This window comes from Corticium candelabrum, chromosome 5 (genome assembly GCF_963422355.1).
Source record: "Corticium candelabrum chromosome 5, ooCorCand1.1, whole genome shotgun sequence".
Lineage (NCBI taxonomy): Eukaryota > Metazoa > Porifera > Homoscleromorpha > Homosclerophorida > Plakinidae > Corticium > Corticium candelabrum.
Genome location: NC_085089.1, coordinates 5,258,850 through 5,285,313, shown reverse-complemented (window position 1 = coordinate 5,285,313; position 26,464 = coordinate 5,258,850). Strand labels below are relative to the sequence as shown.

Genomic DNA, 26,464 nt, shown 5'->3' with positions numbered 1-26,464 from the left:
GGATTGACTTTAGTAGAACTTTATGTAATTTACACGAACAGTTGTCATGTAAGCTTTGGCAGCACAATGCTAAATTGATAGTAGATAAGTTAGCTTTGTTTAGCTATGACATGGATTCTTTTAATATAGTTTAAAAAATTTAATACATATATATATATATATATATATATATATATATATATATATATATATATACTGTCGAGAGAGTCGGTTGCCATGTTCGACTTCTCGCGTAGTCCATGCACCTATGAAATCCTCGTCGTGTCCACACTACATATTAACTCTATACCAAGTACGTGCAGTGTATGGCGTATAAATGAAGAATCATGTGTACGAGCAGGAGGGCTGATATGCCATCGGTAAACAGGATTTTCTGGAATGTTATATATATATATATATATATATATATATATATATATATATTTCTTTGTTTCTGGAGACTGCTCAAGGTGTACGCACATGTACAGGTGACATAGATTTATCTAAGTTAGTGATATAGACCAACATGGATATCAGTGGCGTAGCCAGGATTTTTTTCTTACCGAGGCAAATTGATATTAATATTAATTTTTTTATTAATATTAATTCCTTATTGATATGCACTACCTAAGGCTATTGCTGTCATATTGATATGCTTAATTGATTTGACAGGGTAAAAACAGTGAGCTAGATGGCAGTGACTGGGGAGCACTTGCATGGGGGAGACTATGACACGTGATCCTACAAACTCAAACTACAACGGGGCCTCGCCCAACGTAAAACACAGTCTAGTATCCTATGCTTACCCCAAGGCCAACTGAATAGACAGCTGCTTTCTCTTCTTCTTTGGCGGCTCTGCCATAATAAAGCACAGACACGTGATAGAAGTGTGACCTGAAAGTGACCACGTGACAAATGCCACGCCCATTTTTCCTACCGAGGCAACTGCCTCACTGCCTCATGCCTAGCTACGCTACTGGATATGTATACATGCATTGCGTGTTGTGCTAAAGCTGAAGAGAAGCGAAGAAGTCGACCTCTTGTTACCGACTACTCTGGCGATGTTGGCAAAAACGTAACTAGAATTCCTGCTCCATGCATTAGCGGGTGAAAAATAACTGCATGCACATGTGTGCGTATAGCAAGGCATCGCAAATTAGGGTGCACAAGTTACCGACGTCGACTTCTGCCAAAGTGTCACCTGCAATACAATATATATATATATATATATATATATATATATATATATATATATATATATACATCTAGTTTTTTGACAAGACTTTTTCAATAAATTAGCCAAGGGCGTATAACGTGCCTGACAGCTCTCTCATAGTTTAATAAACGTGTATACGCTAAGTTTAGTTTTTTTAGCTACAGGCAATCGACGTTGCATGCATGACTATGGATCTTGTGAACCTCGCACTATAATTGCTATGATAACTGTGGAGTCTAGCCTGTTCAGCCTGTTATTTTCTAGTACATGTATGGGTTTGGTAAACACGAATAACTTTTAATGCATCTATCTGTATGACTGCGTTTGTAGATATAAATAATTACTATGTGAAATTATCATCCTAACAGATGCTTGTCTGCGCGTATGTTGATTATGTCGTTTAGCGTACTTATCTTGCTCGTTTTCAGTCTTTTAAGGCAAGAAACGCGCATTGAAACAATGCATGTAATATAATCAATCTAACACAAACCAATTAATGTACGGATATATAGAACCAATTTTATTCATTATGCAAGGAACTTGCATTCTTCAATAATTTATTCATGACACCTTAATTAATTATATTAAATTGTGATGTTGGTCTTTAGCAAGGTTTAGCTGGCCGTTATGTGATGTGCCTTCGAAATGTGAGTGGCAATTACTATAGTAACTTTAGACGTGAATCACGCAAGAAGGTATACACGTATATAGCTTCTCCACTATGAGGCACAATGAAGTGCAAAATATCACAGCCGCCTGGTTCAAAGAAGTCTGTTAGGATGTTCCTGTCGACGACCTTTGGATGGTAAATGTTATCAATAGACACTAACTATCGCCGATTCAAGTGCTCTAGACAACTGATCTTAATCAATACATCAGTCTTTCGAGTCTGTTTTCATCATCTATACAAGAACGATCGAGAAAAGCGAGCTTAACGAATTCGACAACACGCATAGTTCATTTAATCATCTTGTGGTTAGCTCAACAGGTTAATCATTAGGCGTAACTAGCCTCGAAATTTTACCGACGTACTTTGATAGTATATCCACTTTAACGCTTGGATTAGTCACGTTGACCAAATCAACTCAGCTTTATATGTCGGCAAGAAAACTATAAAAATTATAATTATAGAGACGATTACCTGTAATATCAAATCGCTTAAATTGTTTATTTTCAAGATCTCTATCGACGCGCGAAAGACATTTACAGCATTTTTCTACTACCCAATTTTCAACTACCACGCCCACTTTTTTCAAGCGTGGCAGTTGCGCCGGTTGCCTATGGTTATGCGACTGCCGCGTGCCTGCGAGAACTTGTCGAAATTGTGATGTGATTCTAAATAAACTATACATATTATATATATATATATATATATAAAAGCTCAAGTTGTCTGTGTGTGTGTGTGTGTGTGTGTGTGTGTGTGTGTGTGTGTGTGTGTGTGTGTGTGTGTGTGTGTGTGTGTGTGTGTGTGTATGTGTTCGCGATACGCAGCCATATATATATATATATATATATATATATATATATATATATATATATATATATATATAGTCTAGACAGTCTACCTATAAACGAGCCTTGTTGATAAATATACTGCACGCGACAAGCAAGCGGTTGGGAACTTCTTCGCTAACATAACTTTAATGAAAGGTCGCTCAAGACGAGGCTCGACAAAAGGACCTCGAAGCAATTGACTTGAATCGCTCTTGTGTTTTACACTTTGTATGTATACGTATTAAAGTCTTGTCAACCTCTTTGTGATAAAGCTGAGCCAGGGGCGGTGGAAGAGAAAATTTCATAACAGATTCCCGCCAATTTGATGTTAACTGAATATGGTTGGTTTGTCATTGCTAGGTGACAGAATTAGCCAGAGCAGCGTGGATACAAATGATCACAACAACGTGTATCAAGCGAGTCAACTGCAACACCATCCAATATCATTCTACTTGCAAGTAACAAAACTTCCAAAGTATTTCTTCGATCATTATTGTCCCATTACATAGCGTCCAGGTGCGATGTCCCCAATATTGGAGCTAGTTGTCCCTTCCTCCACCACTCTCCCTTCCTCCACCACTCTCCCCCCCCCCCGGTTCCGCCGCCACGCGGTCTTACTGCATGGAGAGACTGAAATGGCATTGCAATTCCCAAGACAATGGAATAACTCTTAATGAGGATAGAAAGCTTAAAAATCTTTTAATTTGAAAGAATTTCGAACAGCATGTATAGCGCACCCAGACCTAAGTTTTTGTAGGGTAGAAATTAATATTAATAGGTAAACAATTAGCTTGCACAGAACACTAGCCGCCATTGAATTTCACAACTATTAATTAAGTTTATGTGCAATCTATATGTGATCTGCTTCATGAGGTGGAATTCATTAACTTGATCGTTGACTGTGTGACGTCACTGTAAAATTAATGAAATGTAAAGTTAATGGGAGAATGTCCAATAGATTGTTTGCCGGAGCACCAAATGTTTTCTTCCACCGCGCCTGTTGACATTCATTCTTAGTAATTTACATATGTACGTACGCCTCTGGTCGAAGCGATACGACGTTCACGGCGTTGACAACTAACCAGCCTATTATAAGCTAATCGATCGTACGAATCTGCACTAATTACGTAGTACTTGGTTCAAAGATCGAGGTTCTACAACGTTTCTGTCACCTTTCCAATCGTACGTCTGGTTACATCACCAATATTCAAGAGCAACAATTTACAAAACATGGATTCGTACACTAAATTTTAATTAATTAATTCTTTGAACGTATAGATAACTAGACGAGCGTCTCGGACTCTGTCACGCGTGCGTACGCTTGCATGTTGATGATATCAAAGTTTGTATTGAAATGTGATGACGCTGTGACGGCACTCGTTTGGCTTCACAACGGTTTCATTCGTGAGAACATCCGGTTTGGATCATCGCGATGATAGCGGAACGTCTTGTCAGAGTCGATGCCGCCGCAGTGGCGATATTGTTTCTTGTCGTTCAATTGATGCCGTTTCTGGTGTCTGGCGTGATCGTGACCGTCAGACGACTAGCAATCGAAGGCGACGAGTTCACGAATCCTCGCGATTGCAACTCTGGCTGCCCTATGGCCTCGTCACCGCTGGCGGCGGGCACGTGTACGTGCAAATGTCTTCAGCATTTCACTTGGCGTCAAGATCTGGGAAAATGCGTCGAGAGCTCAGGTAGAGTATGACACTAGAGTTACTACAGTATCTAGGCTATGGGCGGTCACTCTGCTTGGGGCGTGGTTGCCACCTGCTACAGGCTTCAAACGACCCGCTTTGTTAATTAATACAATGCCGTGCATTTATAGCTAAAGTGAGTCGCACTGTAGACGAACGTTTCAACTTATTGCTCTAGAGTCTAGCAGTTTCTGACTATGTATTTCTGCATCTCTGCAACGCAGTACTCTATATACTGCAAAGTTCCAATTTGATTATCGAAACATCAACGTCTAAGTTGACAAATCGCCACTTTATGAGTTGTTCGATCATTACCCGACACGTGAAACGCTAGGGTACAGTAACGCCAACTGGTCACGTGTCGTACGACCTTACGACCGTGACTCGACAACTCGCTCCGCCTCCTGTTGCATGCTGTAATGTTGGAAGTTTGAGGTTATTGTTAGTTAATTAAGGGCTCTTTTGGTTACACGTGTTTTGTAGCATCGAGGAGAATTGCTCAGGTTTTTGCACATGTGCATGCTACTGCATTGTCTCCTTTGCGGTTTTTTCTAAATTTCCTATTTTAAATATTTAGTCTCTAGTAGCCTACAAACTGCTAGTACTGAATAAGCACAAAATTACCCTCACCAATTTAATTAAACCATTAACTCTAATACCTAACGTTTTAGTGGCATTCCAACTTAATTTAATTAATTAATCATTAGGTACTGTGTGTGTGTTTGTTTGTTTGTTTGTTTGTTTGTGTGTGTGTGTGTGTGTGTTGTGTGTGTGTGTGTGTGTGTGTGTGTTGTGTGTGTGTGTGTGTGTGTGTGCGTGCGTGTGTGTGTGTGTGTGTGTGTGTGTGTGTGTGTGTGTGTGTGTGTGTGTGTGTGTGTGTGTGTGTGTGTGTCACCGATCTGCAGCATACCAAAAAATTATTAAATATTAGCAAACTCGTTTTGATTTAAGTAGATTCGTACGTTACGTTTGTGTCTTAATTAATTACAACTAATTTATTGTTTGCAGATTGCAAATTGACTGCTCGCAGTGGAACTAACATTCACGCCTTTACTATTCCTGACAAATCGGATGAAGCTTTGCTGCCCGATCACGCCCTACGATATAAGGGATCCGTGGTAGGCAACCAAGATGTCTATAGAATGAAGCACGTCTCTGTGCTCGGAGATCTGACGTGGAAAATAAGTCCAAACAGTGATTTCTACATTTCTGTTGTTCAACAGGGTAAAATCAGTGTTCAAAAAGTCAAGGTAAAATAAATGTAACACGGACGTTGATGATTGACTAATTAATTAATTAATTAATTACGTAACCCCAGCGAGTCTCGTGTAGCCAGACCCTACTGCCGCGTCGCCGAAAGTATGACGCGCCGGTAAGGTCTGGCTACGCGAGACAATGTCTGAAACATTGTCACGTGTACAGTGGCGGATCCAGGATTTAGCAAAGGAGGGAGCCCAGAAATGACAGAATGTCTATGACGTCACAAGTTAATATTAATGATGTCCTGACACAACGCGCTATTAATAGGGAAGGTATGATCTAGACCTGAGTATGAATAAAAAAGGACTGCAGAACAACTGCAACTGCGATCTGCATGATGGAAGAGTCTTGCGTCTTGTCAGCGAAGTGCTATAGTTAGGAAACACAAGTGAATGCCTAGATAGTACATACAAGACATATAGCGGGGAAAAAGACTGACACATGGGAGCGCCCACCTGGATCCGCCACTGATGTAGTCTGCATGTCTGCATCATGACGGTCAAACTCCAGCGGGATGTAATTGGTGTAACACACAACAGTGACTCTTTCTTATAAAATAGTGTCAAGACTGTGTGTCGAGTGTGTTACGTTTTGTAAATGTTACTCAGTTGCTGTTGTTGCAGTCTCGTACCCAGCAAAGTCGTATCGATGACTATGATGGCACTATACTCCAATTTGAACTCGAGAGGGTGTCTGATAGTGGCTGTCTCATGTTGAAGATAGAAGGAAGTCTTACTTGTACGTAAGTTGTATCCTAATTGAAATGTTTTCTAACAGACGGACATTTTCTAGCCCTAATGGTCTCCGGAATCTTGTGCGCTAGTCGTGTCTAGACAACAAGACAAATTTACTTAATGTCGATGACATAATGTGTTTTAGTTGGCATCCATATAGGAGTCTTAGCTAATTCAAGCCTGTTGCTATTGCATAGCATCAATGATCTAACAATCTTCTTAGGGTTAAGTTGTGAGAGCTATAGGGCTAAAGCTGTGAGGATTAGAGTTGTGAGGGCTAACAACTCTAACCTTAACCCTCAAAACTTTAGCCCTAACCTTCACAACTTTAGCCCTAGCCATCACAACTCTAGCTCTAACCCTTACAACTCTAACTCTAAACCTCACAACTCTAACCCTCACAACTTTAGCCCTAACCCTCACAACGTTAACCTAACCCTTACAACTTTAACCCTAAATCTCGCAACTGTAACTCTAACCATCACAACTCTAACCCTAACTAACCGTCACAACTCTAACCCTAACTAACCATCACAACTCTAACCTTAACTAACCATCACAACTCTAACCCTAACCTCACAGTTAAGTCTAACCCTAATTAGTATAGCCTTCACAACTCTAACCCTGACCCTCACAACTTTATCCCTATGGTTGGACTTGTGAGGATTATAGGTAGGGTTGTGAGTCAAAGTACAGTTCTGAAAAATGATTCTTCAGCACTCGCGCTAATGGTCACTCGCGTTGACAGTAAAAGTGACGTGACGCCCACCTTCTGGAGATTTCCGGGCAACCTGGACACATACCTGGGTACTCCACTGACATTGCATGTCAAGTGCACATGTTTGCGCGCGTCGTCACTCTTTATACTCTGACATGAGAGTAGACGTTGGTGAGCGGGTCTAGTTGAAGTGAACTATACTGTTTGTCGTCTAGATGAGTCTGGTAATTTTCCTTCACCTGTTTACTCGAGTGGAACGCAACATTTGTCTACACAATCCGTGAGCGCTGCCACTGCTTCTACTACAAGCAGTAGTTCTTATCATATTGTCAAGCCTTCATCGACAATATTTGCGGCTAAGATTGTATCGCCAAGCCTTGTTGCTTTGGAGGTTAGTCTAGCTCAATTCAATTCTGCATCAACTACCGGTTATGGATACAATTATTTTAAAACAATTGAGACAAGCACTGCAAAAGGTAAACGTCTATATTATAGTTGTTTTTACAAACGAGTTACATATTCCAGTATGTTGCTCTAAATAACTTGTTTGGACGTAACACTTAGCCCTTCGATTTCAGATTCTTTGTTGCTGTTGTATACAAGCGGCTACTCAAGATATCAATCATCTCTCTCAATAACAGTTAGTGCAACATCTGTAAAGTTGACTGAAGGTCACTATGGGACATCTACACCTGAAGTTCCAACGCGTTCTCTAGGAACCGTTTATGTAACTCCATCATCAGAACTAGAAGTCAGCGACGAGTCAAAGGAGACTGAAACCGCATTATTTGTTGGTATTGCAGTTGGTGTCGCCGTCTTGTTTGTATTAGTCATAGCGGTCGTGACGATTTACATAAGAAGAAAAAGCAGAAGAAGTAGCAAAGGCATTGAAGGTAGGCGAGTCGGCATTTTAATTCGTGCGATATATCTACGCAGCATGCATGCGTTTCCTGTTTTAGTCGCAAATCACGAGTTTGGATCCACAATATTCAATCACGCGTTCAATAACGTAGACGACGACAGTCACACTACCTACATCCCGACGAGTCGATTACCTCAAGAGAACAATGGTGCCGTCGCAGACCGTAATGCACTTTCGTGCAATAACCCGATGTATGACAAGCCTCTTGAGCCCACACCGCTTTCAGTCAATTCAAATGACTGCGATACGTCGTACGAAGAGCCGGTCAACGGCGTGACGTTGGAGTCACGTGCTCCTGTTGGGTCGTCGTACGGGTATGCGGATCTGGTGCCGCAAACACGCTCGGACAGAGAGCACGGCTACTCTAATTTGTTAGGAAATCCACTGTATGAGGAGATTCCAGACAAAACTGAATGCGAGTGACTGCCGTGCGACTCTAGACTGCTAGATAAGATGATCTAGTAATATAGTCGTTGTGCTCGTAAATCGCATGCATGCAGTCGACACTCTAGAGAAGCCTCTATCTTTAGGTTGTGTGTTTGACCTAGTCTAGTGCATTTGCACATTGTTACATCAACCTCAAGTTTAAACATAGTTTACAGAATCGATCTATAGATTACATTTCCGTTGTATGCAGTGTACCCTCTATACAGTAGAGTTATAAGTGGCATGCACTTGAATGCAACACACTACTGAGTATATCACTCTACTTCTATGCAGACAACTTTGTAAAAGCCATGAATCGATCTGTGCGAATAACGTAAACTCAAAGAAGCGATGAATTGCGCGAAGGGTTTGTTCGAACTCACCAAATTCTTCAGCCTGTGTATTTGGCTTCACTTTCGATTTTTTTGCACTTCACTTTATAAAGCTCTTTAGAAATTAGGTGTTTTCCTGAGAAAGTTATACAAATCTATAGCATTGCATGCTAATGTATGTGTTGCTAGATGAAAGAGTCTTACAAAAGTTATTTGATCTAAGAAAAACCCTCAAAGAAGGGCACCAAGCTTGACGCATTGACTGACCGAGCGGAGTCTCGATCAAACTAATTGTCGCGCGCGATAATCTATGCGCCTCCGTTAAGCGGAATACAAGATAGTTTGACTCGTAAAGAGTAGTGGGTTACTGTTATCGAATGTATATATTTATGCGCACAAGTATAAATTTTATGTACAACACACTTGTCAAACTTCACACCGATAACAGCTACCAGTAACTCTCTCCGTTACACCGTCCCTCCGTTACGGAACTTCTTCTACCTCGCCCCTCACTCTCCTTCTCTCGCACTCTTCCTTCTTCCTGTCTCCATGCTGACCGGCGAACTGCAGTCTGCTTCCCAATATATATTATTAGCTCCTCCTCTCAATCCCATGTATAGTATCGCAGCCCCTCCCAAACTCCATATTTAGAGACGGTTTTACGGGAATTTCTGGGTGAACCCTCGATCATGTCGCGATTCCAAACCGTCGACTCGATACTCCAGACCTAGGTACCTCATGTCGGAGGTCTGGAGCATCGAGTCGACGGCCTGCAATCGCGAGCAAAACGCGAGGGCATAAATCGTCGGGAGCACAAATCCCCGTAACAACGTGACACTCATGCACCCACTGAACTTCCAAGCCTCTAGGCATGCAGACCTGACTAGCTATAGCCTACTATTATTTTAGCGATGTTACGAAATTTGTGGTAACGTGGAACGATAGTTGCTTTGGACTATTTTAGTAGATTTTACAAGTGTAGGCTTAGAAGCAAAATTTAGATATTAATTAACCTTAATTTTTGCGACTAGCCTCGCGTAGCTAGACCGCTTTTCTCTCGCCACACAAGTCGAGCGTAGCCTATCAATGACAAATGTAGCTGTGGAAGCGAGGGTGAATAGTTACTAGTCTAATATTACGCGATTAAATTATTTTAATTATTAATTAATTAAGCAATCGAATTTGCGCAGCAGGGAAGAGCTATGCGCAGGCGTCGACGTCGTTCAAAATGGTGAGCTGCAGCTTCATTACATGCGGTGTATTGGCTGTTGTCTTCACTACGTTCCTCTTATTCTAGGGTAAAAGTAAGAAAGGAAGGAAATTTGCCGTTATGAAAAGAATGATTTCACCGAAGGACATGAGACTGTAGGATATTGCTCTAGCATGTGTGCTCGAGGTGCTTGAGTTTCGTTCCAATTGACTTTGTTTCACAAACAGAAAACAGAACCAAGAAAGAGCTAAGAAAGCGGAGAAGAAGGCGAAAGAGCAGCAAGTTCGGAACGTGTATGGAGAGTTGTTATCAATAATTGTATTTATTGTTTATTAGTTCACGACCGCTGTCATTATTAAGTATTTGGGCACTCTGTGAAAATAGAATTCCCACCCCTTATTCTATATAGCTACGGAGGGACCCAAGAGGGGCTGGGATCCTCCAAAATTTTGGTTAGTGACCCATTCATACCTTGCTTGCAAATATAATCTGATTGAAGAACATGACTTGAACCCATCAATGTTGTCAATTGGGAGAGACTTGTCTTGTGACTGGTTAACTTCTGATATTACAATAGACAAGTTTGCTGCAGTAGAAAAAGGGTAAATAATAAAACTGAAATAGTTTTAGTTATCTACCGTTCCATTGCGTATTCTAAGAGAGAAAATGTACAAGTTATACAGGGGTGTCAAAGGTTTTGAGGACTGTCACCCAAGAATTGGCAATAGAATGGACATTGGTGTCAACTGGCTAATTTACGGGAGGGCTATGTTGAGGTCACGTGATATGAGCAATGCATTTGCTTTTATTTGGATATCTTATAATTAATACTCACACAAAGTACACAAAAGGAAACTTTTGAACAGATCTTTCTTTAATTAAGACTAACAGTCATACATGCACTAGTAGTTTCTAGGACATTCTCTAGACTACGAACTAAATTCATTTTCTAAATGGGTTACTGTACTGAAGCCTCTCTCATATTCACAAATTTTAGCACAGAACACGTGCAGGAAACTGCATAGCCTCTGTACAGATAAAATAATAGCGGACGCAACAAGTCCTGTAATTGGTACCTCACGCTTTTAGAGTCCATTGCATCATGCAATCAGGTATTAGGTATACTGGATTATAGTTTGCTGATGTGGCCAAACCGTTCTCAGCAGTCCTAGCTACGCCAAGACTGCTACAGGAGTCAAGAGTCTACTGCCGACAGGTGCCTGCCGCCTGAAGGTGAGCTAGTCTAGCTGAGTCACTCCAGAGTTGTAGACGTCTGTCATCTAAAATCAAAAGTGTGTCGCCAATTTTGGCAACATGGTGACAACTTAGACACCCCTGGTTATACACAATCGAAAGTTTACCATATGACAGGATCTCATCTAGTGGCTGCATTGACATTCTTCTCTGATTGACCAACTGCTTTTTTGGCTTGTGAGATAATTAACCAATATACCAGCAGTGGCATAGAAACCTAGATTTAGTTGAGGGATACACGTTTTCCTATGGGGTGTGGCTCTGCACAACCAGGGTAAATGTATTTCTATAAAAAAAATTACAGGAACAAGAATACAAATTATTTAGGGGTCGTCCATAATTGTCGACATTTTCTCAAGTGTACAAAGCGTACTCTTTTCGACATACCCCCTCCCCCTCCCCTAAGCGTACGTAAAAATGTTGGTCACGTGAAACTGTTCTAATGTACACCATAATATTACTGAAAACTACTGCTACATGCAAGACAAAAGAACTTGTTCGTTCAACATCATATTTTTTAAACACCACGTAGATTTAGTAGTGAACTGTACGAATAAAGAACACTGTTTTGTCACTCGAATTTCTTGTGCATCCTTGTGTCTTGCAGCTTCAGCAGTGTTAGATTGAGAGTTAGTCAACTGACGGTTTAGGGGAAGCTGTGGTAATACAACAGTGTATTCTTGCTAAGCTGTGATATGATACAAACATGTAAACAAACAAAAAAACAAGGACAGACAGACCGACCAACCAACAAACAGGCAGACAGACAGACAGACAGACATATTGTTGTTACATAAAGTAATGAAAAAGAGTCAGAATGGGCAGTTCATTGTTTGTGGTTATGCATGACTACTCCGGAGACCAGAAACAGATACCATTGACATCATTTGTGTACTCACTTTATATTTAGGCCTCAAGTACCCTCTGCATTATTTTTCACGTACAACACGCAGCTTGGTCCTCCATTCTATGTGATAGTCGACACTAACTTCATCAACTTCTCTATCAAGAACAAACTGGATGTCTTCCAGTCAATGATGGATTGTCTGTATGCCAAATGTAAAATAATTTGCTGGTATATTTTTCTGTTGCAAATGCTACTCACTTATAACTTCAGGCATCCCATGCATTACTGACTGTGTAATGGGAGAACTAGAGAAGCTTGGTCCGAAGTTTCGAGTTGCTCTAAGGTAACATTTCTTTGTTGTGACGTTATGTGTTAATTGGCTTCAATTAGCTATACTGTAGGATTGCCAAAGATCCTCGATTTGAGATGCTACCGTGCATGCACAAAGGAACGTATGCAGACGATTGCATTGTGAACAGAGTTACAGAGGTGTTTAATTGTAGTGCGCTAGGTGTGGTGACGATGTTGTAGTAAAGTTGCTTCTTACTAGCACAAGTGCTATATTGTAGCAACTTGCGATCGTGATTTGAAGAGGAGAATACGGAAGATTCCCGGAGTTCCTATTATGTATATCGCACAACATAGGCAAGTTGTTGATTTATTTTTGAGTGTACGTAGTTGTTTGAAGTCGATATTTGTTGTTGACCAGCCTCTGTTGATGGATGTTGTGTGTAAATGGTTGGTCTTATACGTCTAAGTTAATTACTTAAGTTACATATACTGTTGTACGTTAGGCTTTGTAGTGAGATATTCATCTCTTAATTAAGTCAGTAGGACGACTGGGAGGTCATCTGCTACTTTAGTACTGCATTTAACTTAACTTTACTAATGGAAACAGCACTGATGGATTTCTAACTCTATTTGTAGTATAATTTCTTTTATAGCAGTACATTATGCTGAGGCTGAAAATTGTGGCAATGGATGTACAGTAGGACACCACTTATTCGACGGGCATGGGACCAAAAGGACGTCGGATAACTGAAAACGTCGGATAACTGACGCACTTTGAAAAATGACTGCAGAATACTTAAAGAAGCTCAACATCTAATTGTACATGTAACAACTAATACAGTACAACTTCTAAAGTAACCACTAATCTTAGTCTGGATCAATACGTTTGCTATTCTTGCTGTAGTTTTCATCAACAGCCCATTCAGTAGGACCATTGTGCTTACTGAAACTTCAGGTTGTTCTTCCTGATACTGAAGAACCGTTTCTAGAGCTTCACATTTAATTTGATGACACGTGGATCACGGATACAGTACTGTACGCACAGGAATCGTATATCCCAGCGTGCTCACAGCCTCGCAGTTCAGACAAGCCATGCACCGTCGGATAATCCGTGCTGTCGGATAACTGAGTGTCGGATAACTGAGTGTCGGATAAGCGGTGTCCTACCGCATCACAATCAGTTTGAATTGATTTTGAAACTAGTTTAGGGAATACAGTGGAACCTGTCGTCACGACCATTTGACAAGTGTGCATGGGCACCTAAGAAATGAGGATAGTTAGAGACAGTCTCTCAAAAGCTCAATACATTTGCATGCATTTAGAGCCTGGAAAAGTGGGCACCTGCGAATTACGAATAACGGACACAATTCTGCTGCCCAAGGGTATGTTTTGACCTTTGAAATGCAAACACTGCAAGGATGATAGTGCTGAGAATGATACTGATGAAGAACCAGATCAGGCTGAAGAGACTAAGGAAACATCAGCTGGACTGGAGATCAGCAGCTTACATCAAACATTATTATGCTCAACAGCTTAATCTTTATTCGCTCAAAGCAGACATGGGTGAGTTGCATTTGGACACGTTCTCATCTTGCATTGTGATTGAGAAGGCCATTGTCAAGAATCAGAGCACATTGAAGCAGTCTACCATTGATGGCTAATTTGTGTGATTGTCGCACTCATTCTGACATCTACTGTATGTACTACTTAACTATTTCTGGTAAAGGATGGTGATCGCTTTCATGTGTTTGGCTACATGTGTATGTACGTACATCATTGATCTGCTTTATTAATACAAGACATACAGTGTGGATTGTCATTACATTGCATGCAAGAACACTGTTTACGTGGATTGGTCTACATGTACAAATGGCAGTTTGACAATTGGGACCATCTGAGAATTAGGTACAGTTGAGGACAGTCCTTTGGGTGTTTGTAATTTACAGGTTCCACTGTAGTCAAGATTGATTTATAACAATAGCAGACTGCTTGGTAGGAATTATATATTGATAAGAAACTAAAGCAGCACTCTTGAGTTAGACACACTAGGAAGGAAAGCAGTGACGAAGCCTTGTTTATGCACACAATTTTATTATGTACTGTAATTGGCAGTGGTTAGGGTTTACAAACTGACTGCCAGTCACGATAGAAAAGATGTCATTGCCAGATAGAAGCTTAATTGATGCAACTTCTTTGGTCATGCAGAGCTAAATTCTTTTTCAAGACTTGGGTATCCTAAGACGTTTTTGTCTATTGCTGTTTGGTAACATTGGAGGACACTCACACAGCCAGCTTTGTGCTTAGCTAATAATGTTGATTGACTAGCTTTGTCACTTGAATTTTATACCATTGGTTATTGTCTTGTGTTTAGTACAGAGGTGTCATGCAATGTGGGAGTGATGAATGTTATAATAATGAATTTTGGATTGCATGTTATGAACGTTTGTAGTGAAGTCTGTTAATGACTGCCAATTGTCACAGTTTGAGACATTTTGTGACTAATATGAATGTGTATACACTTGACAGGTACAGTATAGAGAGAATGCCCGATGCTTATGGAGGTAAGCCAGTAGACCACGTTTGTTACAACAACGTCTCACTTGAAACAATTTCATGTATGTAGCTCCAAGACAGTAAGAGGTGTCTGTAGGATAAACTAACAACGCAAGGTGTGAATGGAATGTGACAGAGAGGACTTTGATTCAGTAATGCAAGTCATGTCATTACATTTTTGCTTGAAGCTATATGAGTTCTAATAGAGCGTCTAAAAGTTGTTGTACGTGTTGTTATATTTTAAAATATAATTGAACAATAACATACGCATTTATTGTAGAGGTCTCGGAAGCGAGGTTGTGCTTGCTCACTTCGCTCGCTTAGCCAACTTCTAGGCATGCGCAGTAGAGTTGGGTGAAGCGGTTGTTTTGAAGGATGTACACTGTTTGAAGTAAACAATGAGTACGGGAGACTTATTGAACAACGCACGAAAGCTCGTTCGCCATCTTAGGCAAGTGAACTATCGAGATGAAGTGGACACTGAGAGGTCTGATATCACTACAGTTGTAATTGTAGCTACGGCTAGTGACGATTTTATCGCGTTGTTCAGTTTGTCGCTTGGCAATCCGTCTGCCTTTCTGGGCATACTTCATCACATTCTTCTGCAGTTCTCCTTGCCGCTTTCTAACTACCTGTGTTCTCAAGGCTTCGAGCTGTTTGCAAAGAGTGACATGAGGTTCATGCAAGAAGCTTACAAGGTAAACTTAGACTGGCTGGTTTGACTCGCATCTAAGGTATTTTAACTTATTGCCGGTCACTGAAAACTCTAGTTTGTAAGTATATTCTCGTGTGAATTAACATCTCAGGTATTGTTGTGGTTTTTGTGGTGTACGTACCTGGACTGTTTACATTGGCAGCATTGAATGGTTGAAAGATTTTGGGACTTGTTGTTTGCTTGTTGCTAAATGTTTTATTTCAGAACAAAGTCACAATACAAAGGAATGAAGGCGCGTATGCTCAGCACTTCACTAGGGAGTTTGACCACACACCTCACCATACAGATGAAAATTTTAGTGTAATTTTTAAACTATGCCCATTTGTACAAAAACATTACTTCAGTAGGTTTTACACAGGAACAGTTATGCAAGAGATGAACAGTTATGGAATTAAGTAATTACCTAGTACTATGTATAACAGGCGAAGTTTCTGCACTTTTCAAAATTTGGATTAGTACTAATGTAGTACTACAGTAGACAACTTTTATCTACTAGTTACAGTCAGGCATGGGGAGGGAGGCGTGTGACTATCTGGATGCTGGAGAGTTTGATCAAACCTTGGCTATGCGCCTGATTTTTTTCACAGCAGTTTGGAATGATTTGTTGTTCAGGTTGTTCTTCAGTTCTTATCCTGTCCTGACAGTGTCCCACTTTGAATGGTCTAATTAATTTCAGTGACACTTGGAACAAAATTAGGTTTCTATTGCTTTTAGGTAACCAAATCTCATAAGATAAAATGTACCATGCACCGGTTTCTTCCATTTAGCACATGTCTTCTAAATGTGCAAATGCATCTGCATTAACTGTCTTTTTTGTCTTTGCTGTATTGGTAAGTCAATAGCAAAACAGCATGTTAAGATAGTATCAGAAACAGCTAACCTTTTGAGAACAACTCCCTGGGTTATTGCTACATGTACAGTACAACAAGTTGATATCATATCACCGAGCTGATATAGGCCAGTGTGATTGAGTTGTCACAAAGTTTCTGCAATAGTTACTGAACAAAGGTTGCCACTGAATGGGGAATGTGTTTGACAGTCAGTTTATCCGGGTGCTGCATAAGTTGCTTTTGCTTGCATTTATAGCTTAGTGAAATGTAAGTGTGCAAAGATAACAAATGGGAACTAAATTTGCGTAAATTTATATATTATTTCCAATAATGTACAATACATTTTCATTCGTAAAACAATCTCTAATTTCTGTTTGGTTCAGTTGTCACAATGTCTTCTAGGTTTTTCGCAATGAGCTCAAGTATCAGCCGCGGCTCACTGTTGCTCAATTTTTGAACGATGGGTTTGCAGAGCGGAAAATCATGATGATGTGTGACGTCATACAGTTGTGCCTTGAAAAGAACTATGAGCTGATGCGGTACACACACACACACACACACACACACACACACACACACACACACACACACACACACACACACAGTTGCTTTAACTTAATTAATTAAGTTGTTACTTCTTATGATAGAAAACCACTGAGAGTTTTGGATAGGAATGCACGCTCACTTTGTTCCTGGGATCAGGTTTATGGTCATAGCAACACTGGACACGATCATCTTCTAAAACATTCAGATGGTGAAGCAAGGAGTATGAAGAAGGTATAATGTATATTTATGTTCCCCACTTATTGATAACAATAAACACTCATCACCCTAACACTCATTTATATCTTCACTAACTTGGCTTTTAATATACAGAAATTGTGTTATATATTGCAAACATGCAGACACTGATTGCTTGTCTAGTAACTCTTTTAGGGGTTTTACTGATGCTGTGTAGTAGGAACGCAGTGCGGCACAGACAAGGATTCTTAGGGACTTTCTACTAAAGAGTACGACATTCAAAGTTACACGTGGCAGAGTAATGCCTAGCGAAGTATGTAGGTGAGGTTTAGTTTTCAAGAGTGTGTGCAAGTCTGATACATACTATGATACAAGACGTTTGAGTCATTCATAAAGAATTTAAGAAAGAGCAGTAAGTACGATAGTATTTGACGTCGATCATTGTCAGCAGTGACAAGGTTTTAGTAATTACTTATTTTGCTTTTTATATGCTTGGTCACCATTGGTGTTTTTACAAGAAGACAGAGCGTGCTGTTATTGTATCTGCATTAAAACAAAGAAAAGCATGACTCTTATACTCTGTTTAGTTCATCTGTTGTGTCACTGTGTGCTATGTGGTCAAAGTATAATATTATCAAGTGCTGACAAACAATTGCATTGTTATTGTTATCTGAGCTTTCTCTTTATAAATGGGATAGTACTGTATCACTAAGTAACTCATTATTATTGTTGTAGATGTACAGTGTAACTACATTATTGTTTTGTTTATGACTGCAGACTTATCGATGGTCTTCTGTGAAGTCAGTGAGACCAACGAGAATGAATGGAGAGGAGAAGGGTAGTGGTATAAAGGAACCGGCTACGGCATCTCATCTGCTTTTTCCTGCTAGCACATCATCTGTGGATTATTGCAATGACGATTCGACAATTCCTTCTTGCTCTGTACAACGACATTACAGTAAACGAGCTGGTGCCTTACCTAGCAATGATAATGAAGAAAACACGGAAAGTTTGAATAGTAATGAGACTGTAATGAATTATCTTAGATTACAAGAGTTGGAACCTCAAAGTCAAACTGTCGAAGCAAGTGAACATTTTCTGTCTCGTGCAGTCTCTACTTCTGTCTCTGAGAGCTCTGCGTCTTTTGGTAATGTGAGGAGATGTCATTCTTCTTCCCTTGAGAGTGACCATGATCATTTGAGGCAAAGTGACAAATCTTCAGTGTTGAATCATTGCCCTATGCTCAAACCGCCACCGCCACCAGATACGATGAGCGGTGTGTTTGCTTACAAGAAATGTAGAGGTCAAATGCAAGGCACAACAAACGAATGCTGTCAAGATGATCAGCTAACCCCTTGTTACCATTCTTCATCTGCCTCAGCTATACATGTACTTATGAGACTTAAAGGACAACATTTGACAAGAGGAGAAGACGTTGAAAACAAGATATCGGTTACTACACAGGGAACTCAAACAGACTTTTTTGGTGAAACCGAAGATGAGCAGCTTGCCAATACGAAGGTCAATAATCTTGCTCAAAGACTGCTGACACTTGAAGCGAGATTGACATTGACTGAGACCAGACTGAACTTGCTGGAGACAAGACAAGATGAAGCTACGTAGATTGTAGTTGACTTAGTAGGGTATTGCTCCTAACTGTTGGTACACTGTTATGTTTGCTCTTACAAACTGTAGCAGAGTTGTTTCAACAGCAGAAATATTAGACTCATACTCAGTCCTCCTCCTCGAGCGCGCTCCACGTGTTTTAGCAGGTGTTTTCTATTCCACTTGCCAGGAGAAGGACTAGTAACATATTAAGAAGTGGTCATAATATGTTACCAGTCCTTCTGGCAAGTGGAACAAAAAACCCGCTTACACTTACGCAACTACGCGAAATTGATCTGGTTACCAAGGCTATCTATGCGCATGTTCAACTTCAATTCTTAGCACGGAGGTAGGTAGGCACATCAGATGGAGATAGATAACACTGCTGGCGACTGGGATATTGCTGTTGCGCTACAAGCGTCGTTAGATGAAGATTTGGGAAGGAAGGATAGAGGAGGAGAAGCGCAGCAAAAGAAATATCATCCTGACGTGTCCATTGTGGATGATTACTGGGAATATGCTGATCCCACCCCAGACATTAGAGAACTGTTCTTACAGTTTAATGAAATGTTTTTTGATGGTCTACTAGCTGGATGTGAAGTGAGATGGAGTCCCAGAATGACACTGTAAGTGAAGGATACTGCTTAGAATTCTTGTCATTCTCATCCATTTATGTTTGTTTCTGTTCGGTGTTTTTTTGTTTCTTTGTCCCCTTTTGAGAGTGGTAATGTTTTAGTTTGCTAATGATTTTAAATCTGATTAATAATTACAATAATTTGTGTTTGTGAATGTTATTTGATTCATTTGGCTGCAGCTCTGCTGTCTATTTATTGGTTCACTAGCAAAGGTTTACCAGGCATTGCTTGGGAAATACAGATGTATATAAAGGTGTAGGTAGTTGTCACCTTGTGTCTGCTCACTGACTACACTTTGAAAACAACTGATAATTGCCAGATAACGAACAATTGACTAGACTGTTGTCTAGCTGTAGCCAGTTCTTCATCTGGGAAAGACTATTAAGTTAAATTTTTAGTATCTAGCTACTAGTATCTTGTTTTTAGGCATGTTACTGATTAGCTCGTATTCGAGCAACATTCCTTATTAACATGCATTTGAATGATTTCTCTTACATTTATACAACCAGGCTTGTATATCATATATGTATCTACAATTTTTGTATGGACAGCAGTGTGACGTCAGAGCCATGCCCCAACCATGGCCACGCCCTATAAGTTTAGATTATGCCCCAAAGCAGGGAACCTTCATCTAACAACAATAGTATGGAACCGTGCCTATGCTAGCTATACACCATCGCAGTAGTTCAAAACTGGCAACTCTGTATACCTTTACTAGGTTGGTCATTAATTAATTAATTATGGGCAATTAGCTCCTCAGATTACTTTAATACGGTAGTACACCGCTGGTAGTACCGTACTACTAATGCACAAAAATGTGGCTAGCTTCAAACTTTTAAAAACAAAGTTAGTAGATTCTCATGAAGGCACGGTCGGCCAACATACTCTTTGGATGAACGTACGGTAGCCTGCTGTGCCTTTTGTATACTGATGACATTCCTGATACAACCATGCCTTTGTTTTGTATCTTTGCTGATGCCATACTTTATGCTGGGAAAACAGTCTTTGTGAGGTGTTATTTTAATGCTTGGATGAAAGGAGCTGGTCTGTAGTTGTTTAAGTAGCGGTGTGACTTGAAAAGAGATGTGAGCCATGCAGTCAACAACTGATTGGACTGTTGGTGTTCTTCCTGGTAAAGGTTGAACTTTGTCTGTGTGGAGAGTATCATGCCAATTATGCTAGTAGTTTGGCATTTTTAGGGTTGCATGGAGACACCACATACACACACACACACACACACACACACACACACACACACACACACACACACACACACACACACACACACACACACATGCACACACACATGCACACACACATGACACACACACACACATGCACACACACACACACACACACACACACACACACACACACACACACACACAATGACAAAATGGGCTTCTTTGGGTTAGAAGTGATGATTTTTTGGATTTAAAGTGATGTTTCTTCATTCATGGGTGTACAATGTAAAGCTTCAGATTCTTGAGTTATCAGTGATCTTTCTGTGTGCATTGTGCAGTAGAAGTATACGGTACTTTAGCTGCCCCATGTGTTTGTCCCTATCATTGAAATGTTTTGAATTACAAGAGTAATTGATTACTATCGTATATCAGAAAGATCACCGATCCTTGGGAATAAGAATTTACGGAGATCCAGCTCAGCATTGAAATGATCAACAGAGCTGTACATGTAGTAACTTAAATAGTAAGCTTGCAGAAACATGTGGTAAACAGCACTAAATTTGTGAATAAGGGAAAAGCCAAAAACTGGTGGCTTTATATTAGTCTTGCGTAGCCAGACCCTTTCCAACATGTCATACGTTCAGGCGAAAAGTACGACACGCCAGAAAGGTCTGGCTACACGAGACAAGCTTCATGTTTGCATCTTTTTGCAATCTTGGTTTTTGTTATTGAGGCTACTTTTCCTCTCGGCTTTTTTTTGTCTAATGTCTTCTGCATGTAGCTGTGCAGGTTTGTGTGTATACGAAGGCTACGGTGGTTTGTGTTCGATACGTTTGAGTCAGCCACTTTTGAAGTTGAGACCACGCAGAGACCTCGTGGACACACTACTGGTAATTCAGTCTTGTTTATTGAGTATGTCATGTGGGTCACATTGATCATTGCGTGCTACTCTATGTGTTGTATAGCATGAAATGATCCATGCATTGCTGTTTGTGACTGAAAACAACACGGTCAGTTTGACATTTTGTATTTTGGTTGTTGTATTGATATGCTTAATTGAATGGGCTTATACTCTTGATGGGGTTTGCAGTGAACACAATGTACACTGTACAGTAAGATGTCACTTCTTATCTGAGATCTTCTGTTCCCTGACCTGTTCCAAACTCTGAATAGTCTAGATGACTGATGCCTACTTGCCACATCCACATCAAAGGTTGAACTATGAGTCGTATTTTGGTGCAATAGTTGTCTTGCAGCTGAGAGTGGAAAGTCTACAATGTGTCCTTGGTTTTCACGATGTCACACAGTTGATTTGGCAATTCCATCGTCTTTACCAATATGAAAATAGCTTCAGCCTCCCAGACCCGTGTATCACCAATTAAAATCGGCCTTGCTACAAGGGTTTGGGAGGCCAGGGCTAATACGAGAATAGCTCCAGCCATCTGAAGCTTTGGTACAAATATCTAATTTTCCTTCTATAGAAAGAACGACTTGTTTTCGCTTCTTCTTCTTTGGCTCTTGGGGATTCGACATTGCCATATCAAGGATAAGAACTACACATGTACCCTGATGCTCATGCGCATTACCATTTTGTGTGCGCACAGCTAGAGTGAGTCTGAGGTACAGGTCGCCCGGTAGACTGGTGTTCGGATAAGTGACATACTACTGGACCAATACCCGACAGCACAATACATTTTTCTGTAGTTTCAAGTGTTGCCAGGTATTATATACATGCATTACATAGATGAAGTTGTAAATGTTGCCAAACAATGGCATTGAATTGGTACAGTACGGTCAATTGTCTTGGCTTGAAAACTGTTGTATCATATTGACAACAACTACAGTATATGTACTTATTTAGATACCGGTATGTTTTGTTTACAGGATCATGATGGTCACGGTCCTCAATTTCAGTCTCACATGAGGAGAATTAATGAACGAAGTGGCACCAACATCACTGTGAGACTTGTGTAACTGTTATTCAATTATTTTCGTTGTAAAGTAACCACGTGTTTTAATCTAGATTTTCCATAATTTTCACAATGAGGTGTGACCAATGAAATCAATGCAGTCGTATGGTATACTGATCTTAGGGTCTTTTAGGTTCGCGTGTACAGGCAGCATTGGTGGAAATGTGACGGGCCATGTCAACACAGACCACCGTTTTACGGGATGGTCAAGCGAGCTATGAATCGTGCACCTGCACCTCACGACTTGTGGTGGGACGAACACAGACAGTCTTGTGGAGGACAGTTTGTGAAAGTAAAAGAACCTGATGGATATAAGAACAAGAAACGGCAGAAAACAAAAGCGACAAACAATCCAATGTCTGACAATGGTGCATTACTGAAGAAAAAACAGAAAAACCCATCAAATGACAGTGATATAAATGATTATTTTGAAAAGTTGAGTGGAGGCCATAGACTTGTCAACAGTTCAGCTGTGTCTACAACAATGCCTCCTGCTGCTCATCACAAAAAGAAGAAAGTAAGCAATGATGATAGAAAGCTTGTAACTGTAGACAAAGCTCATCAAGTAAACCAAACATTGTGTGACTCTAAAGAAATTGTTTATGTTGAGGACAGCGATAGTTGGAGTTTACCTCTGTCTGCTAAGGGAGTTGCCAATATTTGTGACATTGATGGCTCTATGTTCAACAGTTGCAGCTCAAATACTAATGCTACTAAGGAGGCTTTTATTCATACTCAGTGTCCTGCTTGTGGTCAGTCAGTTTCATTGGACACCATTAACTCACATTTAGATGCATGTTTAGGCAGTGCCTAGTCTTCTAGTATGTATAATTCCTGCTATAAGATGTTACTGTAGTAAAGCTTATTCTAACAAGGAACTACTGCTCTAGCATTATTGGGCACTTCAGTGAAACAGCAAGATAGTTTTCTTTGAGCAAGTAACAATTAACTCGATATTGCTACGCTATTTCTGAGTGTGCTGTTTGACGCTAAATTGACATCCCCAGGGAAGTATCAGCTTCCAAATTGTAGCCAACTTTGAATTAGCAATGTTGTGGATGCCCAATTGGACTGGCTCTTCTGGAGGAAAATGTGGCATGAGTATGAGTGTTGGTGCTTTGCTGCTATTTTCTCAAATCATCAAAGACGTTTAGTGAGTTTCACATCAATGCTGGAACCATCTTTTGTCTGGCAATTTGAAAATTATTTTCACAGCCATTGATTCGAATAGTTGCCGGAGATTGTGAACATGATAGACACATTAGATGAAAGGTTCTCTACTTCTGATTTTAGCAAACCAATCTAAAAGGGTATGTAGAACCTGTAATATAAGACATGCTTACTTGTACTTGAAAGTTTGTTGTTCCCACGAATCTTTGCTTCGTGTTCTGAGGAGTGAAGATCATGTACCAGTTACATTATTGTCTGCCCTACTATATATATATATATATATATATATATATATATATATATATATATATATATTTGAATTCTTACCTTCGTCAGTTTCTAGTGATGTTCATTTGCCCACTTGACGCGACCACTTACCTGAGCCAGTCTGCAAAATGAAGGCGTGGCCGTGGAGAGTGGGCGGGGCCCTGCCTAGCCCATCATGGTCCAGGAGAACCGGCGTCCAGCGCGGATCCGGGACTTCAGACCGGCCTCCGGCCCAACTCACCTTTCACGTGGATAACCATGGAGATTTAATGGAATGAAGGATAGAGGAAAAAGACCTCCCAAGCACGAACTCATCAGACATTGGGATGGGAGGGTGGGAAACAAAACACACGCGCTTTGGGACGCTTGCTGCGCTGTGACGGGCAGGATACTGTAAACGTGGAAATTTTCGCTATTTTCGCGGTTGAAGTTTTTTCCGCGAAAATAAACACGACGCGAAAATTTATGAAGGCGTGGCCCATTCGTCACGTGACATCCCCGTGCAGAGTCCCGTATAAGGGATACTGTTCACTAGTATCAAACTTTATACTGATAGTACTGTATACTGTAGAAGTACTACTGTACTAGCTAGTAACACAACACAATTGAATCAAACTGCACTGCTGTTAGTACTCTACTCAAACTACCGAATCAAGATAATGTCTGCACCCTTCATAGTTCCATTTGCTAAGCCATTTCCATTCAGAGCAAAATCAAGAAACTCTGCCATGTGCAGAATACCAGCGTCATCTAATGAAGCTACAGCTATGGAGGCACCAAGCTTCATACCACTGCCATGATGAGAGTGGCTGTCAAACACAGCAAGACACAACTTGCGAGGATCGAATGCAATTGCGACTGAAAAGTGACTTGGCATTACAAGTACACCGGTATGGACTGTGCCTGCTCCAACAGCTCTGTCTCTGATAGTCAGCAGATCTTGTTTGAACTGGTCGTAATTCCACACGCCAAAATCTCCTCCTCTGGCAATTGTCACGTTCATATCCGAACAGGCACTCTCTATTGCACCGTAAACGGACAAAAAGCCTCTGCACCCAGCACTATCATAATGCTTGTTGCCTTCTTCAATATATACAACGAAAGCTCTGATGGTCTGTTGTGATGGTTCTACAGTACCACTATCGGGTACTTGCACACAATCTAGCATAATCCGGGTAGCTACACAAATAGATATAACTGTGCAAGCATTGCTGCCATTTCGCCCATTCAACCTTGACTGGCAGAATTGTGATGGTAATGCATAAGAAATAACTGACTTGAAGTATTCTACAATCAATGCAACAGAGGCATCATTGCAAAGGTCATCTGTACGCTGGTCATAGGACTTTACTTTCTTGGACTGCGAAGGAGTAGTAACAGACACTGAGTGTTTTGCTGAAGCAATACAAGGGAGAGGCAAGGGTATGCATAGACCAACCTGAGAAAACCCACTTCTGATGAGCCTAGGACGCTCAGATATTGCCTTATAAGCGTGTACAATCCAGCCAGCGTGCAAATTCTTAATAGATGACAATCTGAGGTCTACAGTAATGTCGCACATAGAAGTACCCTTGTCTAGCTGTTGTCTGACCTGATCGCCATACCAGTTTTGAAATGACTGCCGTAAGTCTTCTGTAAATGACTTATTGACAGTCAAATCCAATGGCTGCAAGTTGTCTGTGTAGTACGCTGGCATATACAACACAGAAATGTACTTTGCATCTAAGAATTTTCGTACAGCGTCTGTTTGATGGGCTTTAAAAACATCAACAATCAACAAGCCATGGTGCTTCTCGAGCAGTCCTAATTCCTGTCTTTTCAGGACAAAGTATGGGTCGACCACTTTCTCTAGGTATTCGAAAATGGTGCTTTCTGTTGACCAATGGGAAGCAGTATGAGTTATGTTCCAAGAATCAGGAAAGTCATATCTGGCATGACAACGATCAGTGGTAGCTTGGTAAATCACTTGACTGGGTAGGGTTTCACCTAACATGTTGACTGCAAGCAATACTATAATTTCTCGTTTATCATTCAAACCTGCAATAGCAACCTGACAGGACCTTTTCTTTTCCATAGTCCAGTTACCAGAAGGGACTATGCGGACTCCAGTTTGGTCCCAGTTCACAACCATATCTGCTGGGATTTGATGCTTACTCACTACATCTAGAAACTTAAAAAGCAAAATTTTGTTTTATCTCAGCAAGGTCACCAGATTTCTTTTTGGCAGCCTTGGTTCCCTTCCGTTTGGTAAAACCCATCTTGTCTAGCATACAACGAGCCCAGTTCTTCGTTGGAATAAAAGAACCTCCAAACTCACTCAGCGTGTCCTTTCTTTCGTGGGCGATGATCCCACGAGCAGCTGCTATCACTATGGGTACACTGACCACACCGCCTGCTTCTCCAAGTTTCAACGT

The 26,464-nt window shown here is 40.6% G+C and overlaps 4 protein-coding genes across 4 annotated transcripts; all 4 read left to right on the top strand.

Annotated features, from left to right (window-relative positions):
* Positions 1-6,693: 6,693 nt before the first annotated feature.
* LOC134180251 (uncharacterized) lies at positions 6,694-8,650 on the top strand. The gene is made up of 4 exons (XM_062647353.1): positions 6,694-7,187; positions 7,314-7,574; positions 7,677-7,991; positions 8,058-8,650. The coding sequence occupies exons 1-4, from the start codon at positions 7,028-7,030 to the stop codon at positions 8,441-8,443; spliced, it is 1,122 nt and encodes a 373-aa protein (XP_062503337.1). The 5' UTR covers positions 6,694-7,027; the 3' UTR covers positions 8,444-8,650.
* A 1,334-nt stretch (positions 8,651-9,984) lies between these two features.
* On the top strand, positions 9,985-15,197 carry LOC134179781 (rRNA-processing protein FCF1 homolog). The gene is made up of 9 exons (XM_062646737.1): positions 9,985-10,009; positions 10,076-10,143; positions 10,216-10,281; positions 12,153-12,301; positions 12,360-12,432; positions 12,491-12,578; positions 12,640-12,734; positions 14,907-14,941; positions 15,004-15,197. The coding sequence occupies exons 1-9, from the start codon at positions 10,007-10,009 to the stop codon at positions 15,015-15,017; spliced, it is 591 nt and encodes a 196-aa protein (XP_062502721.1). The 5' UTR covers positions 9,985-10,006; the 3' UTR covers positions 15,018-15,197.
* A 91-nt stretch (positions 15,198-15,288) lies between these two features.
* LOC134180157 (uncharacterized) lies at positions 15,289-18,954 on the top strand. Its single transcript, XM_062647249.1, has 5 exons — positions 15,289-15,420; positions 15,484-15,631; positions 16,881-17,017; positions 17,126-17,255; positions 17,997-18,954. Exons 1-5 carry the CDS (start codon positions 15,332-15,334, stop codon positions 18,840-18,842), a joined length of 1,350 nt encoding a protein of 449 aa, XP_062503233.1. The 5' UTR covers positions 15,289-15,331; the 3' UTR covers positions 18,843-18,954.
* Positions 18,955-19,153: 199 nt separating this feature from the next.
* On the top strand, positions 19,154-23,531 carry LOC134180042 (DNA-dependent metalloprotease dvc-1-like). Its single transcript, XM_062647114.1, has 6 exons — positions 19,154-19,450; positions 21,425-21,533; positions 21,609-21,653; positions 22,528-22,602; positions 22,667-22,690; positions 22,747-23,531. Exons 1-6 carry the CDS (start codon positions 19,191-19,193, stop codon positions 23,425-23,427), a joined length of 1,194 nt encoding a protein of 397 aa, XP_062503098.1. The 5' UTR covers positions 19,154-19,190; the 3' UTR covers positions 23,428-23,531.
* Positions 23,532-26,464: the final 2,933 nt, after the last annotated feature.

Bases quoted from the DNA above. Each gene is read 5' to 3' on its own strand.
- LOC134180042 (XM_062647114.1), top strand. From the start codon at position 19,191: ATGGAGATAGATAACACTGCTGGCGACTGGGATATTGCTGTTGCGCTA. The intron at 21,534-21,608 runs GTAATTCAGTCT...TGTGTTGTATAG, and splicing joins ACCTCGTGGACACACTACTG to CATGAAATGATCCATGCATT. The intron at 22,603-22,666 runs GTGAGACTTGTG...GTTTTAATCTAG, and splicing joins GAAGTGGCACCAACATCACT to ATTTTCCATAATTTTCACAA.
- LOC134180157 (XM_062647249.1), top strand. From the start codon at position 15,332: ATGAGTACGGGAGACTTATTGAACAACGCACGAAAGCTCGTTCGCCAT. The intron at 15,632-16,880 runs GTAAACTTAGAC...AATGTCTTCTAG, and splicing joins TCATGCAAGAAGCTTACAAG to GTTTTTCGCAATGAGCTCAA. The intron at 17,256-17,996 runs GTATAATGTATA...TTATGACTGCAG, and splicing joins AAGCAAGGAGTATGAAGAAG to ACTTATCGATGGTCTTCTGT.
- LOC134180251 (XM_062647353.1), top strand. From the start codon at position 7,028: ATGGTTGGACTTGTGAGGATTATAGGTAGGGTTGTGAGTCAAAGTACA. The intron at 7,575-7,676 runs GTAAACGTCTAT...CTTCGATTTCAG, and splicing joins TGAGACAAGCACTGCAAAAG to ATTCTTTGTTGCTGTTGTAT. The intron at 7,992-8,057 runs GTAGGCGAGTCG...TTCCTGTTTTAG, and splicing joins AAGTAGCAAAGGCATTGAAG to TCGCAAATCACGAGTTTGGA.
- LOC134179781 (XM_062646737.1), top strand. The intron at 10,282-12,152 runs GTATGGAGAGTT...CTTTATATTTAG, and splicing joins GAGCAGCAAGTTCGGAACGT to GCCTCAAGTACCCTCTGCAT. The intron at 12,433-12,490 runs GTAACATTTCTT...GCTATACTGTAG, and splicing joins AAGTTTCGAGTTGCTCTAAG to GATTGCCAAAGATCCTCGAT.